Source organism: Myxocyprinus asiaticus, chromosome 6, assembly GCF_019703515.2.
Source record: "Myxocyprinus asiaticus isolate MX2 ecotype Aquarium Trade chromosome 6, UBuf_Myxa_2, whole genome shotgun sequence".
NCBI lineage: Eukaryota > Metazoa > Chordata > Actinopteri > Cypriniformes > Catostomidae > Myxocyprinus > Myxocyprinus asiaticus.
Window position 1 is genome coordinate 34,105,085 of NC_059349.1, and position 19,403 is coordinate 34,124,487.

The window sequence follows — 19,403 nt, forward strand, 5'->3', positions numbered from 1 at the left end:
AAATGTTCAGAACTTCTTAAACTACTTCAAAGACTTCTCATCAAAAAATCCTCCACATGCAGCAATGACAGCTTTGCAGATCCTTGGCATTCTAGCTGTCAGTTTGTTCAGATACTCAGGTGACATTTCACCCCACACTTCCTGTTGCACTTGCCATAGATATGGCTGTCTTGTCGGGCACTTCTCACACACTTTACAGTCTAGCTGATCCCACAAAAGCTCAGTGGGGTTAAGATCCATAACACTCTTTTCCAATTATCTGTTGTCCAATGTCTGTGTTTCTTTGCCCACTCTAACCTTTTCTTTTTGTTTTTCTGTTTCAGAAGTGGCTTTTTCTTTGCAATTCCTCCCATAAGGCCTGCACCCCTGAGTCTTCTCTTTCTTGTTGTACATGAAACTGGTGTTGAGCTGGTAGAATTCAATGAAGCTGTCAGCTGAGGACATGTGAGGCGTCTATTTCTCAAACTAGAGACTCTGATGTACTTAACCTCTTGTTTAGTTGTACATCTGGGCCTTCCACATCTCTTTCTGTCCTTGTTAGAGCCAGTTGTCTTTTGTCTTTGAAGACTGTATTGTACACCTTTGTATGAAATCTTCAGGTTTTTTTTTTTGGCAATTTCAAGCATTGTATAGCATTGATTCCTCAAAACAATGATAGACTGATGAGTTTCTAGAGAAAGCTGTTTCTTTTTTGACCTCATATTGACCTTAAGACATTCCAGTCTATTGCATAATGTGGCAACTCAAAAACAAACACAATGTTAAGCTTCATTTAACGAACCAAATAGCTTTCAACTGTGTCTGATATAATGGCAAGTGATCTTCTAGTACCAAATTAGCAATTTAGCATGATTTCTCAAGGATAAGGTGTTGGAGTGATGGCTGCTGGAAATGGGTCTGTCTAGATTTGATAAAAAATTTATAATATTTCACCATATGTACATTACATTTTGGTTACTTTAAACCTGATTTTGCACTTACATTAAAGCACTGGAGTCGTATGGACCTTCGAAGTTCTGGTCACCATTCACTTGCTTATTCTTCAAATAATCTTCATTTGTGTTCAGCAGAATAAAGAAAGTCATACACATCTGGGATGGCATGAGGGTGAGTAAATGATGAGAGAATTAAATTTTTTTGCTGAACTATTCCTTTACCGTACTAGACAAACCATCACACCTTTAAGGTATTAGATACAATCAGCTAGACAGCATAGATAAGATAGCCTAGATACAGTACCAAGGGTGTAGCCAGAAAAGTACTTTTGGGTGGGCCTCAATAAAAATTGATGTGCCAAGTTTTTGCTCAATTTTTTTATTTTTTTTTTTTGTACCAAATTTTCCTTAACAACAGAGGAAGCGGTGCATTCAAAAGGTTATTTCACACTTTCAGAAATCAGAATTTATGCATTTTATAAACATATGTTTGAAGTCAAAGAATAATCTCTAATATTTTGGGTGGGCCCACGCCCATGTTTCAAACTGCTCAGTCATACGAGATTGTTCTAGCTTGTTTTCATCAAGACACACACAATCACACGACTAGTATAAGTATATCCATATAAATCAGATTTGAGCATTATCTGGCCCCTGCATGATCCACCTCCGGTGGAGGGCCAGTGTAATAATACAGCTCTAGCTACGGCATCTCCGTTTGGACAAAAAGTATCGTTTTCAGTCCATCAATGACGATGGGTGACACGATTTTTGAAGAATTAGAAGATTTGATGCATTTTTCTGTCGCCGATTTACCATCTCGTGGATATGCAGTGATGGAGGAGATCCGGCGACAAGGGAAACTCTGTGATGTTACCCTAAAAGTACTGTTATTTCCTTTGTTAAGAGTGAATTGTCTAGTGAAATGCTAATCAAGTAGCAATGGGCTGTCAGCATGGGAGAGGCTAGTGAAGTACAGACATTGCTAGCAGAAGAGCTGTTAAAGGTTGTCAGTCGTTCATATCGGTGTTTTCCATGGTCTCTTGTTGCAAACAGCTCCTGAAATTGATCATTATACTTTTTATATCACCTTTGCAGGAGTATTGTCAATCCAGTGTTATGTAGTTAGCCATGTAGAGCTAACATCATCCTCAGCAGCACACTTTAGGATGTATAGCATAATCTAGACTACAAAAGCACTGTAGAAGATATAACGACATGCTGTTGTTATTTTTACTATTTACATTTACCTGAAGATATACTGGAAACAACAAAGTTTTGGCCATGAACTTTTTTTATGCCTAATGTGTTAATGTCAAGCTGATTTGAGTAGAAACACCTGTGACAACCAGTCATTCAAGACATATTGGGTTAAGCTGGTTATCTTTTTTGTAGTTCTGGTACTTATTTATTTTTTGATTGACTGACTTGCAGAAGTACCATGGTACTACCATGTTGTTGTTGTTGTTGTTGTTTTTTGGAGATGTGCAATGGTTTTACCATTGGTTGTCATGGTGTTCTTGGAAGTACTTTAGAGTACTATTTGAAAACCATGGTAGTGTATAACGGTGCTAAAGGCCCCTCCGTAGTAAAAGGCACTTTTGATTTTATTTTCTACCAAAAACAGCAACAAAAAACTTCCACAGTACTTTCCTTAACACCTGTTTGTCACTATAATGTAAATTAAATATTCCTGATCCATGAGATCATTGCGTGTGATGTCTAAAGATTGACTTTGAGGTAATTTGATCTAATATTAAATATTTTTTAAAACTTTGCAAATATATGTAGATAATGAAAATCCCTGAAATTATGACATTTATTTTGAGCCGAAATACTTATTTATCATTTACAGTTTTGTTCAAGGTGATTAAATCAAAAGTTTTTTTAATAACTGTCCACTAATTAAAAGGATGGTATTTGGGGTAAAAAAAAAAAGAAAAAAAAAGTGCCCCTATAAAACACATTGTTTTTCTTAAGTGGGGCTAATAGATTTGTTGTGAAAAATGTGTTGTCTGATCTAAAATGGTAAACCCTTTTCTAAAGTAGTTATTTTGAATAAGTTTTATCTTAATTTGTTACTCAAAAAAGCATCTTGCTCACCACTGGAGTTGCGAGTTCGAATCCAGGGTGTGCTGAGTGAATCCAGCCAGGTCTCCTAAGCAACCAAATTGGCCCGGTTGCTAGGGAGGGTAGAGTCACATGGGGTAACCTCATCGTGGTCACTGTAATGTGGTTCTCGCTCTCGGTGGGGCGTGTGGTGAGTTGTGCGTGGATACCACGGAGAATAGTGTGAAGCCTCCACACGCGCTATGTCTCCGCAGAAACGCGCTCAACAAGCCACATGATAAGATGCGCGGATTGACGTCTCAGACGCGGAGGCAACTGAGATTCGTCCTCCGCCACCCGGATTGGGGCGAGTCACTACGCCACCATGAGGACTCAGAGCACATTGGAAATTGGGCATACCAAATTGGGGAGAAAAATCTTGCTGTCTCAAAAGTGTTTGCCTAAGTTGACAAATTTTACCCTATAACTACTGTCCCTATATTACAAGATATCACTTTACCCCACCCGGGGGCCTTTTAACTCAAGTGTGGGGTAAAAGTCTCCCTTATCACCTTTAAAAAAAAAAAAAAAAAAAAAAGAATTATTCCTTTATTATTTATTATGTCATTTTTTTCTTCTCATTGTATTGCTTCATCAATATTAAATAAAAAGAAGTGTATTTTTTCGAACTTGATACACTTTGTGACAGGAAAGAAAAGCAAATTTTCCTTAAGGTGTGCCTTTAGCCCAATTGTACCCTACATATCAAAGTACCATGGTATTCTCTGATACCATCAGTATACCATAGTACCACCAGTACTTATTTGCAAGGGTAGAATTAAGTGAATCTTAATTATGTTATCCCTTAATTTTAATTAAGGGAGTTAATCTTGCTGTTAGTTAGCAGTTCATTAACATGTTTATATATTCATATACATATATTAAGCTTAGTGCTCCTACAGTTGTGTCTGTCTGTACACTAATGGGATCATAACCCCTTCAGATTTACATTCCATGCTCTTTAATACCAGAACCTGTAACATTGTTATAAAATGACTCCCCTTCATTCCACTTTGCTGCTTCAAACTTCAAGTTCTGAATTTTTGACATAAAAAAATTTCATTTTACGATAAATCCTTGTCTTTCAGCACATATATACTGATCAGCCACAACATTAAAACCACCTGCCTAATATTGTGTAGGTCCCCCTAGCGCCAATGTATGTATTCTGAGATGCTATTCTTCTCGCCACAATTGTACAGAGCGGTTACCGTAGATATTTTCAATTCGAACCAGTCTGGCCATTCTCTGTTGACCTCTCTCATCAACAAGGCATTTCCATCCACAGAACTGTCGCTCACTGGATGTTTTTTGTTTTTGTCACCATTATGAGTAAATTCTAGAGATTGTTGTGTGTGAAATTCCCAAGAGATAAGCAGTTACAGAAATAGTCAAACCAGCATGTCTGGCACCAACAATCATCCATGCGATTATCTAATCAGCCAGTCATGTGGCAGCAGTGTATAAAATCATGCAGATTCAAGTCAAGAGCTTCAGTTAATGTTCACATCAACCATCAGAATGGGGAAAACATGTGGTCTCAGTGATTTGGACCGTGGCATGATTGTTGGTGCTAGATGGGCTGTTTTTTTTTTCATCCCCTTTTCTCCCCAATTTGGCATGCCCAATTCCTACTACTTACTAGGTCCTCATGGTGGCATAGTAACTCACCTCAGTTTCTGAGACAGTCAATCCGCGCATCTTATCACGTGGCTCGCTGTGCATGACACCGTAGAGACTCACAGCACGTGGAGGCTCATGCTATTCTCCGTGATCCACGCACAACTTTCCACGCGCCCCATTGAGAGCGAGAACCACTAATCGCAAACACGAGGAGGTTACGCCATGTGACTTTACCCTCCCTAGCAACTGGGACAATTTGGTTACTTAGGAGACCTGGCTGGAGTCACTCAGCACACCCTGGATTCGAACTCGCAACTCCAGGGGTGGTAGTCAGCGTCAGTACTCGCTGAGCTACCCAGGCCCCCAACCTAGATGGGCTGGTTTGAGTATTTCTGTAACTGCTGATCTCATAGGATTTTCACACACAACAGTCTCTAGAATTTACTAGAACAAAAAACATCCAGTGAGGGGCAGTTCTGCAGACAGAAACGCCTTGATGATGTGAGAGGTCAACAGAGAATGGCCAGACTGGTTCGAACTGACAAAGTCTACGGTAACTCAGATAACCGCACTGTACAATTGTGGTGAGAAGAATAGTATCTCAGAATGCTATTCTAAGATGCGGGTTGGCGCTGTTTTGGTGGCATGAGGGGGACCTACACAACATTAGGCAGGTGTTTTTAATGTTGTGGCTGATTGGTGTATATATCATGCCCCTGTATAAAGCAGAATTATGTCTAATCTGAAACTTGTGCTCACATTCTGCTCTGCTGCTGTGCTTGTACTGTTGCATCATCAGCCCTTTATGTGGGTCACAGTGAACGATAGTCCACTTTATCTATTTTACCTGACCTGCATATAACTTGTTTGCGCTGAATGACAGCTGGTTTATTTATTTCACATATACTACAAGTTATTTGTATTGCTGAGGATTGGGGAAACATTTCAGTATATCAGGTTTTCCTGATGGCTCACTGTTGCAGTTATTACCATGTGCATGATATATATGATTCTCTGCTACTTTTTTTCTTCAGAATGGTGTCCATTTGGACAGAGGGATCACTTGATTTGGCACTCAATTAAAAAAAATATCTTGCTAGCTATACTCATACTTTGTCTCTGAATGTCACATGAAGCATTTTCAAGATTTGATCCAAGACATTTTTTTATATTGTGTAAATGAAATGACCTGTTTGTGTATCTGTCTTTGTGTATGAAGGTAGGAGAGCATAAATTCAGTGCTCATAGGATAGTCCTCTCTGCTTCAATTCCGTACTTCCATGCCATGTTCACCAATGACATGGTTGAATGCAAGCAGGATGAGATCGTAATGCAGGGCATGGACCCCAGGTAAATTGCCAAAATTTAATGGGACACTTTATATCTAGATATGTTTTTTTGTTTGTTGTTTGTAAGTCCTGTGTAAGATATTAATATTTTTATAAAAAAACATTTTTTTGTTGTTGCTTCTATTCACAGTGCACTTGAATCACTAATAAATTTTGCCTACAATGGACACATAGCTATAGACCAACAGAACGTCCAGGCTCTCCTGATTGGGGCCAGTTTCATGCAGCTTCAGAATGTCAAAGATGCCTGCTGCTCCTTTCTGCAACAGAGGTACAGATTAAACAAACACTAATTTCTTCATAAATCCCTATTCAGTGTAATCCAGATTTGTGCTGTTGTACGTGAATATCCCAGGAGATCAGCAGTTACAGAAATACTCAAACCAGCTCGTCTGGCACCAAAAATCATGCCATGGTCGAAATCACTGAGATCAGATTTTTTCCCCCATTCTTATGGTTGAAGCTCCTGACCTGTATCTGCGTGATTTTATGCATTGCACTGCTGCCACACGATTGGCTGATTAGATAATCGCATAAATAAGTGGGTGTACAGGTGTTTCTAATGAAGTACTCAGTGAGTGTACACCTTAAGAAATCATTTATTAACAGTGAACTTTGATACATACAATGTACAGTATGCTTTGCTTTACATTAGGCTTTGTAAACAAATTAGCCTCAGGCAGAACATAACAACCAGAATGTGACGCAACTGATCTTCATTTTTTTGCAGAATTTCCTTTATTGCTAATTTCTAACTGTGTTGACGGGGTGCTTTTATTTTGTGTTGTGCCATTCTGGCACATTTATATTTAGAGACTTTGTTAACAGGAATGGGCTGTGGTTGACTAATTCAGCCTGCTTTGCAAATTCAATGGGGGTGATGGGTGCTTAGATTATTATAATTATTTATTTTTTTTATATATATTTGTGGAATTAGCACCTTTGACCAGCACTTTCTCTTGCAAGTCCAGCAAATTGACGAGTCCCATCCTCAAACAGACCTGACACTGACCATCTTTTGTATATTGTGCACAATAATTGCAAGAGCTGTCAAAACATCGCCAGTCCTAATCTGATTGTTTTACTGCTGCACAACTTCTGAAAGTCACAGTGCACAGATTTTGTATTACTCCACTAGGATTTACCTGCTCCTAGTGCAAAATGATTGTGGTTAGGTGAAGTAATCTTGATTACTTTAAATAATGACATTTAGATGATTATGTAATTACTGCGACAGGCCTAGCCCAAGTTATGGCACACCAATGCAGTGTTGGAGTGATACACGATTGATTCACACACATTGTCTTGGACATACTCTTTATTTTCAGGCTGCATCCAAAGAATTGCCTTGGTGTACGACAGTTTGCAGAGACTATGATGTGCACCACTCTTTATGATGCAACAAACAGCTTTGTTCACCAACACTTTGTGGAGGTGTCCGTGTCAGAGGAGTTCCTGGCACTTCGGCCGGAGGAGGTGCTTGAGCTTGTGGGCTGCGATGAGCTCAACGTCCAAGCAGAGGAACAGGTCAGAGATCTCTTGCAGACTTACTGTAGTAATGCACATAAGGTGGCATTAAAGGGAAAACTGAATGGAAGTAGATTTAGTAAATTTTGTATTTAACCCTTTTATGGTCTTAATAAATGAGCCCTACCTTTGGTCCTCCCTGTCATTTTTGACCAGAAAGAGCAAAGGTGTAATTTTTTTTTTTTTTGATGATAATAATGATACCATTTCTTCTTCCCTTAAGTAATAATAATAAAAAAAAAAATTCACTTCTTTTGGGAATTTATGCTATTTTTATCTTATTTACATGTACATTTCTCAATATTACCTTTAAGCTAATTTATGAAATTTTAATACAGTAAAAACCTACACTTATATACAGTTGAAGTCAGAAGTTTACATACACCTTAGCCAAATACATTTAAACTCAGTTTTTCACAATTCCTGACATTTAATCGTAGAAAAAATTCCCTGTCTTAGGTCAGTTAGGATCACTACTTTATTTTAAGAAAGTGAAATGTCAGAATAATAGTAGAGAGAATGATTTATTTCAGCTTTTATTTATTTCATCACATTCCCAGTGGGTCAGAAGTTGACATTCACTTTGTTAGTATTTGGCAGCATTGCCTTTAAATTGTTTAACTTGGGTCAAACGTTTTGGGTAGCCTTCCGCAAACTTCTCACAATAAATTGCTGGAATTTTGGCCCATTCCTCCAGACAGAACTGGTGTAACTGAGTCAGGTTTGTTGGCCTCCTTGCTCACACACGCTTTTTCAGTTCTGCCCACAAATTTTCTATCGGATTGAGGTCAGGGCTTTGTGATGGCCACTCCAATACTGGGTTCACGCGGATCCTTAAAAAGTCTTAAAATTTCTTAAATTCAGTTTTCCAAAATTGAAGGTCATAAAAAGTCTTAAAAATCTTAAATGATACAACAAAAGTCTTAATTGTCATTTAAAGAGGTCTAAAATTTGGGGGCGGAAAGACAGGAATCGTGATATGACCTAATGTGATTATCAAACTTCAAAATAATATGATTTAATTAAATAAATGCATGTGCTGCGTCCTTCAGAGTGAAAACGCGGCACTGTTGTATGTTCTCCAGGCACGCGGGGGCTAAAGATCAACTGTTGTTGATGATGATGTAGTGTTGATGAAATATGACAATGTTTACTTTTAATTGTTTATATTGTAATATGTTGTAGATTATTGTAGGAGTACACGTTTTATATCCCTTATTTGTTTGAATGAGCAGCTGGAAGAAGTGAAGCGCAAACTTTTCAAAATAAGAGTCCCTGGTGTATTTTAAAGTTAAAAGTTCCACGCTATTAATCAAATCTGTCCTCCCAACCATAAAGTGCATCTGGAATTTAATTAAATTTGGACTCTTGTAGCCTCTGTCTGGGCCTCCCCATTACATGAAGAAAAGACTTAGAATATTTAATATATTGGCTTCAATAAAAAAAAAAAAAATATTGGCAGATTAACTGGCTTTCTTTTGACACTATCGAATCAGCACTATCCAATATCGGTCAATCTCTAATTTGTATCTATTTACGTAATGGCACATAAACCAATTTTAATGTGATATATGTGGAAAACATGTCTTGAGTATTTTAAACTTGCATATAGCCTACCCTGTTTTACTGATAATCAGTGTTAAGGCCATGTTGAATGTGTGCCCCTGCCTGTTTAAGTAAGAGTCTGTGATACATGATTTATTTTGAGATTGTGTTGGTTTGTTTTGATATGGGGAAATGGTATTAATTTTATTTGTTCAGGTCTGGAAAAAGGTCTTAAAAAGTCTTACATTTGATTTTAAAAACTCTGCAGCAACCCTTGTATCAGTGTGCTGTAAAATAGACATTTGCATTACTTAGTAGTTCCACATGTTCATATACTGTATGTGATCATATATTTGTGTCATGGCTGCCTCTGTCACAGGTCTTGTGAGCTGCCACTGTCTTCTCCACATCTGTCTGTATGATGTGCTCGTTCTGCACTCATGCTGCGTTCTGCTCATGCCGCACATCTGATGTGCTTATGATACGCTGCACTCACGACACCTGCATGTCACCTTTAAAATTGAGACCGTAGAATGAAGGTGCAATTTAAAGACTTATTTTATCTAGGCAAGTTTATATGATGATTTGTAAATGTCGCTGATTCTATCTTAATTAAACTGATTTGGATGTTAAAAAAGTTCTTTATATTTATGCAATACCATCAATGAGAAGATTACCGTCTGCTTTAAAACCGAGGTATATTGTGAAACCTTGAAACCGTTACATCCCTAATTGTGGGTGTGTTATTGTCTCACCCCCTCATTTCTGAGTGTGTGTGTTTAGCATTTTGGCTGATTTATTGGTTTTATTTGACAAATTTAAAAATATATATTTATATTAAATATATATTATCACTGGTTCAGTTTTGTGTGTGTGTGAGAGTGGGTATGAATGTTTTGCACTCTAGATGTTTTATGGCCTCAGCCTTTAATTTCGGTGTGTTTTTCTGCATTGTGGCTGATTTATTGATTGTATTTGACAGATTTAAAAAAATGCTCTGTGTTATGGTCTTTCCCATTCATTTTCAATGGTCGGTCAAGTTTGACCGCAAAGACAAAAGGTGTCGCTTTTGTTTTTTAACAACCACTTAGACATATCAAATCATGCCCAATTTATTATAAAAATGTTTTTTGTATATTCAGATGGCAAGTGGAGGAAAAGTCACCAAGTCTTGTACCGCTCAGATAAAGGAAACAAATTTTTATTAAATCATCAAAACTGATTCAGATCAAAAAACACCGAAGACCATAGGAGGGTTAATTATGGTACCTGATTTGAGTGTTTTTCTTAATGTAACCACATATTTCCATTGTGCCATGCCATTAGAAAAGGAAAACATGATATTGCTCTTGTATTTTGGTTGTAGGTGTTTGAGGCTGTGCTTGCTTGGGTGAGACATGCACGTGAAGATCGGGAGCCACAGTTACCGGAGTTGCTGTCTAAAACGCGGTTGCCTCTGTGTCGACCTCAGTTCCTGGCTGACCGCGTTCAACAGGATGAGCTTGTGCGCTGTTGCCACAAATGCAGGCCAGTTTATTTCATATAAATAACCTATGCCATATAAATAGATTCCCTTAAATATTTTTAACATATTCTTTATTAATTCAGGGCTCCCACTTTCATGGAGAACCTTTAAATATCAGGGGATTTTAAAATTGTGTTTTTCATTGAAGTCATTGAAATTTAATAAATGCTGCTTTAAAGGATGGATGGAAGGATGAATGGATGATAGATCTTTTTGACAGTTTTGGCCTATTTGAATATTCAGTCAATGTAAATCTGGGATTTGGAGAATTTTTGATTGTCAACTGTGCAAAAAACTTAATTCCTAACAGTTAGAAAAGTCATAGCAACCTGAGTCAGAACAGTCTAAATGTCTGTGCCAAGTTTGGTGGATGTAGTTTTAAAGCTCTAGGATGAGTTTCGGTCATACATTTTGGTCTTGGTTTAGGGATTTTGAACCAAGTCTATAGAATACCAGTATGTTGGCTTTGTCAAGATACAGGATAATTTGGAAGATATTATTTCTAGAGATATCTTTGAATTGAGATGTGAAGTCAACTTGCATTTGACTTTAATTCCCAACAGGGATCTTGTTGATGAGGCAAAAGATTACCATCTCATGCCAGAGCGACGACCCCACCTCCCAGCCTACAAAACCCGACAGAGATGTTGCACGTCTATTGCAGGCCTAATCTATGCAGTTGGGGGCCTCAACAGTGCTGGTGACATCTTTCTCCTAACTTCCCTTTAGAAACCTCATGTGATATTACTGTGAAGTGAGAAATGTTTCAGTGAGTGGTTGTTAAGTCAGTGTTTTATTTACAGGTGACTCATTAAATGTTGTGGAGGTATTTGATCCCATTGGAAACTGTTGGGAGCGATGTCAACATATGAGCACAGCCCGAAGCCGAGTGGGTGTTGCTGTTGTAAATGGACTGATTTATGCTATTGGTGGTTATGATGGTCAATCACGGCTTAGAACTGTAGAAGTTTACAACCCAGAAACTGACACATGGACCAAAGTTGCAAGCCTGAATACTCAACGCAGGTTAGAAATTGTTACATTTTCATATTAAACACATTATCCTGTCTTAGTAGATGTGAGGGAAATATATATAGCCTATTTATTTTATTGTTGATCATGAAATAACTTGACTTTTGAGGGTCTGTACCAAATTTGAGTTAAATGGGATGTTTCAATTGCTTTTGGTCTCTCCCTCTCTTCTATATGCATAGTGCAATGGGAACAGTTGTGGTTGATGGACATATATATGTTTGTGGCGGATATGATGGGAAATCCTCTCTAAATTCAGTTGAGTGCTATTCCCCAGAGACTGACAGGTAAGTCAGAGATTCTTTAGATCAGGAAACATGTTAAGATCAATGTAATATGCCCAGTTTGTTAGAGCCAAAGCATCCTGCTGACTGTTAAACAATGCTTTTAGGTGTCTGTATGTGTTTGTACCAGTGGCATAGACATCATTAGATACAGGGTCAATTATCATGGGATTAGTTTTGCTTGTCTGCAGTGTAAAGAAAAAAAAAATGTGTCTTGGCAAATCTAATATATACAGGTGCATCTCAATAAATTAGAATGTCATGGAAAAGTTCATTTATTTCAGTAATTCAACTCAAATTGTGAAACTCGTGTATTAAATAAATTCAATGCACACAGACTGAAGTAGTTTAAGTCTTTGGTTCTTTTAATTGTGATGATTTTGGCTCACATTTAACAAAAACCCACCAACTCACTATCTCAAAAAATTAGAATATGGTGACATACCAATCAGCTAATCAACTCAAAACACCTGCAAAGGTTTCCTGAGCCTTCAAAATGGTCTCTCAGTTTGGTTCACTAGGCTACACAATCATGGGGAAGACTGCTGATCTGACAGTTGTCCAGAAGACAATCATTGACACCCTTCACAAGGAGGGTAAGCCACAAACATTCATTGCCAAAGAAGCTGGCTGTTCACAGAGTGCTGTATCCAAGCATGTTAACAGAAAGTTGAGTGGAAGGAAAAAGTGTGGAAGAAAAAGATGCACAACCAACCGAGAGAACCGCAGCCTTATGATTGTCAAGCAAAATCGATTCAAGATTTTGGGAGAACCTCACAAGGAATGGACTGAGGCTGGGGTCTAGGCATCAAGAGCCACCACATACAGACATGTCAAGGAATTTGGCTACAGTTGTCGTATTCCTCTTGTTATGCCACTCCTGGCGTCTTACCTGGGCTAAGGAGAAGAAGAACTGGACTGTTGCCCAGTGGTCCAAAGTCCTCTTTTCAGATGAGAGCAAGTTTTGTATTTCATTTGGAAACCAAGGTCCTAGAGTCTGGAGGAAGGGTGGAGAAGCTCATAGCCCAAGTTGCTTGAAGTCCAGTGTTAAGTTTCCACAGCCTGTGATGATTTGGGGTGCAATGTCATCTGCTGGTGTTGGTCCATTGTGTTTTTTGAAAACCAAAGTCACTGCACCCGTTTACCAAGAAATTTTGGAGCACTTCATGCTTCCTTCTGCTGACCAGCTTTTTAAAGATGCTGATTTCATTTTCCAGCAGGATTTGGCACCTGCCCACACTGCCAAAAGCACCAAAAGTTGGTTAAATGACCATGGTGTTGGTGTGCTTGACTGGCCAGCAAACTCACCAGACCTGAACCCCATAGAGAATCTATGGGGTATTGTCAAGAGGAAAATGAGAAACAAGAGACCAAAAAATGCAGATGAGCTGAAGGCCACTGTCAAAGAAACCTGGGCTTCCATACCACCTCAGCAGTGCCACAAACTGATCATCTCCATGCCACGCCAAATTGAGGCAGTAATTAAAGCAAAAGGAGCCCCTACCAAGTATTGAGTACATATACAGTAAATGAACATAATTTCCAGAAGGCCAACAATTCACTAAAAATGTTTTTTTATTGGTCTTATGATGTATTCTAATTTTTTGAGATAGTGAATTGGTGGGTTTTTGTTAAATGTGATCCAAAATCATCACAATTAAAAGAACCAAAGACTTAAACTACTTCAGTCTGTGTGCATTGAATTTATTTAATACACAAGTTTCACAATTTGAGTTAAATTACTGAAATAAATGAACTTTTCCACGACATTCTAATTTATTGAGATGCACCTGTATATGGGTGTTTCTTCAACTTCGTGCATTTTTTGAACTGTGGGATTCTAGAAAGTAAAGTCTCGTTAATACATGTTTCACACTTTCACAATTTTTTTCATCCAACAGTGTATGTGCATGTATCACTGGAGATTTATGTCATTTTTTTCTGAACGTCATAAACATTTCCACCACATCTCAAATTCTGTATTGTGCTTAATATAATTCCATGTTGGAAATTACATTTTTAATGACTGTGGGACAATTGAATTATTTTTTTAAATTGAAAAATATATACTTTTTGTTTAAATATTGAAAGTCTGTGTCAAGGCTTAAACAGTAAATTCTGCACATAAAAGGCATTTGAAAAGTACCAAAAATAAACGACGAAGGCCTGGAAATAAGTTTCCAAATAAGTTTTAAAGGAATATTCCAGGTTCAGTATAAGTTAAGATCAATCAAAAGCATTTTTTGGCATAATGTTGATTGCCACAAAAATTTATCTTGACTTCTTTCTCCTTTTCTTTAAAAAAAAAAAAAAGCAACAATTTAGGTTACAATGAGGCACTTACAATGGAAGTGAATGGGGCCAGTTTTTTGCAGGTTTAAACAGAAATGTGAAGCTTAGAATTTTACAAATGCACTTGCATTAATCTTCTATAAAAATGCATGTGTTATTTGAGCTGTAAATTTGTATAAATCATAACTTTTATAGTAGTTTTAGGGTTTTAGTGTTTACAACGTTACATCATCATGGCAACAGAGTTGTACAATTTGTTATAACTTTACACAGAAAAGGTAAGCAAGCAATTTTATCACACTAAAATAATGTTAACACTTATTGTTTACATTTTGTGGCAATACATTTGAAACAGTGAGTATTTTAACGTTTACGGATTGACCCCATTTACTTCCATTGTAAGTGCCTCACTGAAACCCAGATTTTTGCTTTTATTTTTAAGAAAATGAGGGATTAGTCGAAATTAATTTTTGTGGTAATCAACATTGTGCCAAAAATGCTGTCGATTGAGTTGAACTTGTATTGAACCTGGTATATTCCAATGTGACCTTCATATAGCCAAAAGAAAAAAAATGGAAATCTGTTTGTTTTATTTAAAATCAACCCCTGGGACATGAAAGTGCTCGAAGTTGAAGTTGCATGTGTGCATCTCTTTGTTTTCAGATGGACGACAGTTACAGAAATGAGTGCAAGCCGCAGTGCTGCTGGTGTTACTGTTTTTGAAGGCAGAATATTTGTATCAGGTGGTCATGATGGTCTACAGATCTTCAATACGGTAAGTATGCATTATTTATCTGACTAAATTGTTGTTTCGTTTATATTTTATTTTTAAATATGATGCTAATGAGTTTTCACACACCACTGCAAAGTTGTTGTTTAATGTATCTGCCACTAGATGGAGTACTACAACCAGCATACAGCCTCGTGGCACCCTGTTGCTCCCATGATGAACAAACGCTGTCGGCATGGTGCTGCAGCCTTGGCCAGCAGTCTCTATGTGGTAGGAGGTTATGATGGCTCTGCCTTTCTCAGTGGAGCAGAGGTGTACAGCTCAGTAGCTGATCAGTGGAGCCACCTAGTGGCCATGAACACTCGGCGCAGCCGTGTTTCTCTGGTGGCAAGCTGTGGTCGTCTCTATGCAGTGGGAGGTTATGACGGACAGTCCAATCTCAGCTCTTTGGAGATGTACGACCCAGAAACAAACCATTGGACTTTTATGGCACCAATGGTGTGCCATGAAGGTGGGGTAGGGATTGGCTGTATACCCCTGCAACCTGCTTAATACCACAATCTCCCAAAGGACATTTTTGCTTGTAAAAAAAAAAAAAAAAAAAACTGTACTGGGTGATCTAACAAGAGGCATTAATCATCATGATGTGTTGTCCCAAACATATGTTTGCACCAAAGGTACTATAATTCAGGCTTTCATTTTGAGAAAAGCCTATCGTAGAAATGCCAGTACACCTTTGATGGTGACATAATAAAATCCTGTTTTGTTCATTTGACATCCAAATGTTGAATTTACACACATGTTTTGGAATGAGGTCATTCTAGGACTTTCACAAGCATCAAGAAGGTGTAAGCTCCCAGAATTGGGCTGCACTTCTGTTAAACAACAAACAGCATTTGGTAGTAAAAATAGAGTGTAACATGAACAAAAAAAATGTGCTAACTGGGTGAAAAAAAAAACATTCTCATGTCTGACATATTTTGCACTGTAGTAGTACGACTGTCTCTCTTAGTGTAAACAGGTAATTTTGGTGTCTTTTATACAATGAAAGTGAATGGTGACTTATGCCATAACATATCCCTTTCTTACGGGAAAAAAACAGAAAGTGATACAACTTCTGAACAACAAGAGTGGGAGTAAATGACAAAATTTTTTTGGGGAACTATTCCTTTAAAGCATCAGTTCTTGGCTAATATTATAGTATATAGATCGACTTGTTATTCTTTAAAACTGGAAGCTATTTTTGATTTATAGACAGGAGAAGGTTAACCACTGCCATAATTGGGAGAGTCTGATCTAGTAGATAATTAATAAGGATAATTAAGATCTTACAAAGTTATTTTTATTATATTTAATCAAGAACTTTTATTACTTAGAAGTTCTAAGCATTTGATTTGGGAAATTGCTTGTTATGAATGTTGCTGTTTTGACGAACATGATGGAAATCTATTGTGAGCAACTGATGTATCTGTGCAGAACATCTGCTAGATGTGCCATGAACCATTTCCTCTTCACTTGGGTCGACATTTTGATACATTTTGTACACATGGTTCACTTGAATTCCCACTTTTGAGGAAGACAAAAACAAAAAACAAAAAAAAAAATAGTATTTCTTGATCAGGTTCACTTTGTATATTGATCTTGTTGATTTTGGGAGAGCAGATCACCAGCTCTTAATTCTTTCCTTATTGGTTTTGACTGATTATGAAATGGATTGGTGGATCTCATCCTATGTCTTTTTGCTTTTTCTTTTTTTCTAGATATTTTTCTTGTATTTGTGAGAATCAGCACACATACCAGAAAGAGGGAGAGTGAACTTGACAGTTTGATATGACCTTTGTCAGATACGTATGTGCATTCTGGACTTTGCCTTTGTGTCATTAAGTCCTCTTGGAAGTATGAGTGCAGACAGGTGATTTAAATGGAATAATTCCCTCATGTTTGTGCAAAAAAAAAAAAAAAAAGTGTTTATTGACTAAGGGACTGACTGTATGGAGCATTACGTTTTCAGTTAGTTTTCTTTATTTTTCTCAGACATTACTTGTTTTACATTTCAAATAACACAAATCTGAATTTGGGATTACTGACTGTGAATTCAACATGGTATATTTTTTTCCTTCTCTTTTTACCATTACTGCATATCTCTGCTAATTTAATTTTATGATTTATTTTGTATTAACTTCCAATTGTGGTGCAGTATTTCTATTTCTATAATAATTCGTTTTTTGTCTCTAATTTATTATTAGCTGTAATTATTTTCTCTTTTTATAGAATTGCACATATTAGTTTATCTGTCATAGAAATGATAATCAAATTTACATTTATGGAAATCTAATGATTTCCATAATCTAATATATATATTGGATATATATGGATCAATGAATCTTCTCTTTAAAATATTCTCCAGCTACCTCCGATTGAGATGAGAGAGATTAACAGGGACAAAGATCAAGTCAGTTGCCCTATTACCTGTAAAAACATTTCCATTTAACCTGAAGGACCTTTTTGGCATTAACCGAAATCTTTTGTGTGTGACTAAAATATTCTTTTTCACATAATTCTTAAATGTCTTTAATAAACATTGATTTTATGAATGTAATTCTGCCTGGTGTCGTCACTTTCCCTGTGATGCAAAACAACTTTGTCACACCCTTTGTTTGGGTGGTATTTTAGTTCAGCATACCTGTGCCTGCTGTTAGTGTGTGAGTGCAGGATGACTGGGAACTTGATGAGAATGCTAGCAGTCTTTCTGCTCATCTCTGTGATTAACTACTCAACAGCTTTTCCCATGGAGACTCTTCAAAAGGTAATACTAAAGTTTTTTAATCTTTACACAGAGACCCAATAAACATACTAGCATGAATGCATTGCAGAAATTTCTTCATGAATTATATTTAAACATTAGTGTTATTAAACTCCTGAAACCAAACCCTTCGTCCTGCTATGTTTTTTTTTTTAATGGATCATGATATTTAATAATGAGACTGCAAGGCTTGAAGATCCACTTGCAGTTATGCATTTTCACTGTGTATACATTAGTAACCTGAGCCATATTACAGAAACATCCTTAATCTAGAAAACAATCTTTTTAAATACTAACTTGAACTCAAAGGGATATATCACCCCAAAATAGATTTGTCATTATTACACTACTGCTCAAAAGTTTTGAAACACTTGACTGAAATGTTTCTTATGATCTTAAAAATCTTTTGATCTGAAGGTGTATGCTTACATTTTTGAAATTAGTTTTGTAGACAAAAATATATTTGTGCTACCATATTATTTCATTATAAAACTAAAATTTAATAAAAATAAATAAAAGTTTTTGAAATAATAAAGAAAAGCAGCCACTAAGTGCCCAACACAGATGGCAACTCCTTCAATACTGTTTAAAAAGCATCCCAGGGTGATACCTCAAGAAGTTGGTTGAGAAAATGTCAAGAGTACATGTCTGCAGATTCTAGGCAAAGGGTGACTACTTTGAAGATGTTAAAATATAACACAGTTTTGATTTATTTTGGATTTTGTTTCACAAGTCACAACATAATTCCCATAGTTCCATTTATATTATTCCATAGTTTTGATGACTTTAATATTATTCTAAAATGTGAAAAAAAAAAATTAAAAAAAAAAAATAATAATAAAGAATAAGTTAGTGTTTCAAATCTTTTGACCGGTAGTGTAACTAAAACTAACGCTGGTCCAATCCCTTTAATACTAAAGATATGACATTTCTGGAATTCTGTACTCTTAAGTTTAGATATTACCAATAATGTAAAAATTTGTTAAAAGGAATAACATTGTAATAACATGCAGATCCTTTGTTGTTTATCATATAGACACTTCAACTGATCCAGCCTTCAGATGCAAACCCTTCAGACAGTGTAACACCAGGAAACCTGGAGGTGAGAAGTATGTTTCTATATTGTGACACACTGAGACCCATATATTCATAGAATATTACAGCTGTGCTGATTTTCAATAGGATGTGAGGGTCAGCAGCCTGGGGTCCCGTCTGAAAAGAGGGAGCGCTGCTAATACAAAGAAACCGGTCCCTTACTGTGCTGGATGCTTCTCTGTCATTGGGGACCCAACAAAATCACAGCAATGACTGCAATGAAATCTCCTGTCTCCAAATCTAAAGAAATATTTGTGTATGCTTATGATGTCTAACCTTAAATTAGATTACTTGTGTGTATATATATATATATATATATATATATATATATATATATATATATATATATATATATCTTTAATGTACTATTCTCAGATAACTGTTTGCTCGAGTACATTTCAGTATTCAAAGTTATTTGCTTTTGAAATAGCTTTGCTCATTTTTTGCCATGCATGCAGTAAAGTTGCTTTTTGTGGATTTCCTAAACAAAGACATGATAGTTCAGAATAATTACAAGGATTTTGAAGTAATGTCTAAGTGGCGATTTCATAGAG

The 19,403-nt window shown here is 36.8% G+C and overlaps 2 protein-coding genes across 2 annotated transcripts in view; both read left to right on the top strand.

Annotated features, from left to right (window-relative positions):
• LOC127442139 (uncharacterized) overlaps positions 1–19,403 on the top strand; it is a 439,805-nt gene that overhangs the window by 377,253 nt on the left and 43,149 nt on the right. The gene's annotated exons all lie outside the window — the stretch shown is intronic.
• On the top strand, positions 1,663–19,127 carry klhl18 (kelch-like family member 18). Its single transcript, XM_051699962.1, has 12 exons — positions 1,663–1,819; positions 5,887–6,017; positions 6,147–6,287; positions 7,345–7,543; positions 10,455–10,615; positions 11,177–11,313; positions 11,417–11,639; positions 11,828–11,932; positions 14,885–14,996; positions 15,117–17,757; positions 18,791–18,856; positions 18,937–19,127. Exons 1-10 carry the CDS (start codon positions 1,685–1,687, stop codon positions 15,501–15,503), a joined length of 1,731 nt encoding a protein of 576 aa, XP_051555922.1. The 5' UTR covers positions 1,663–1,684; the 3' UTR covers positions 15,504–17,757; positions 18,791–18,856; positions 18,937–19,127.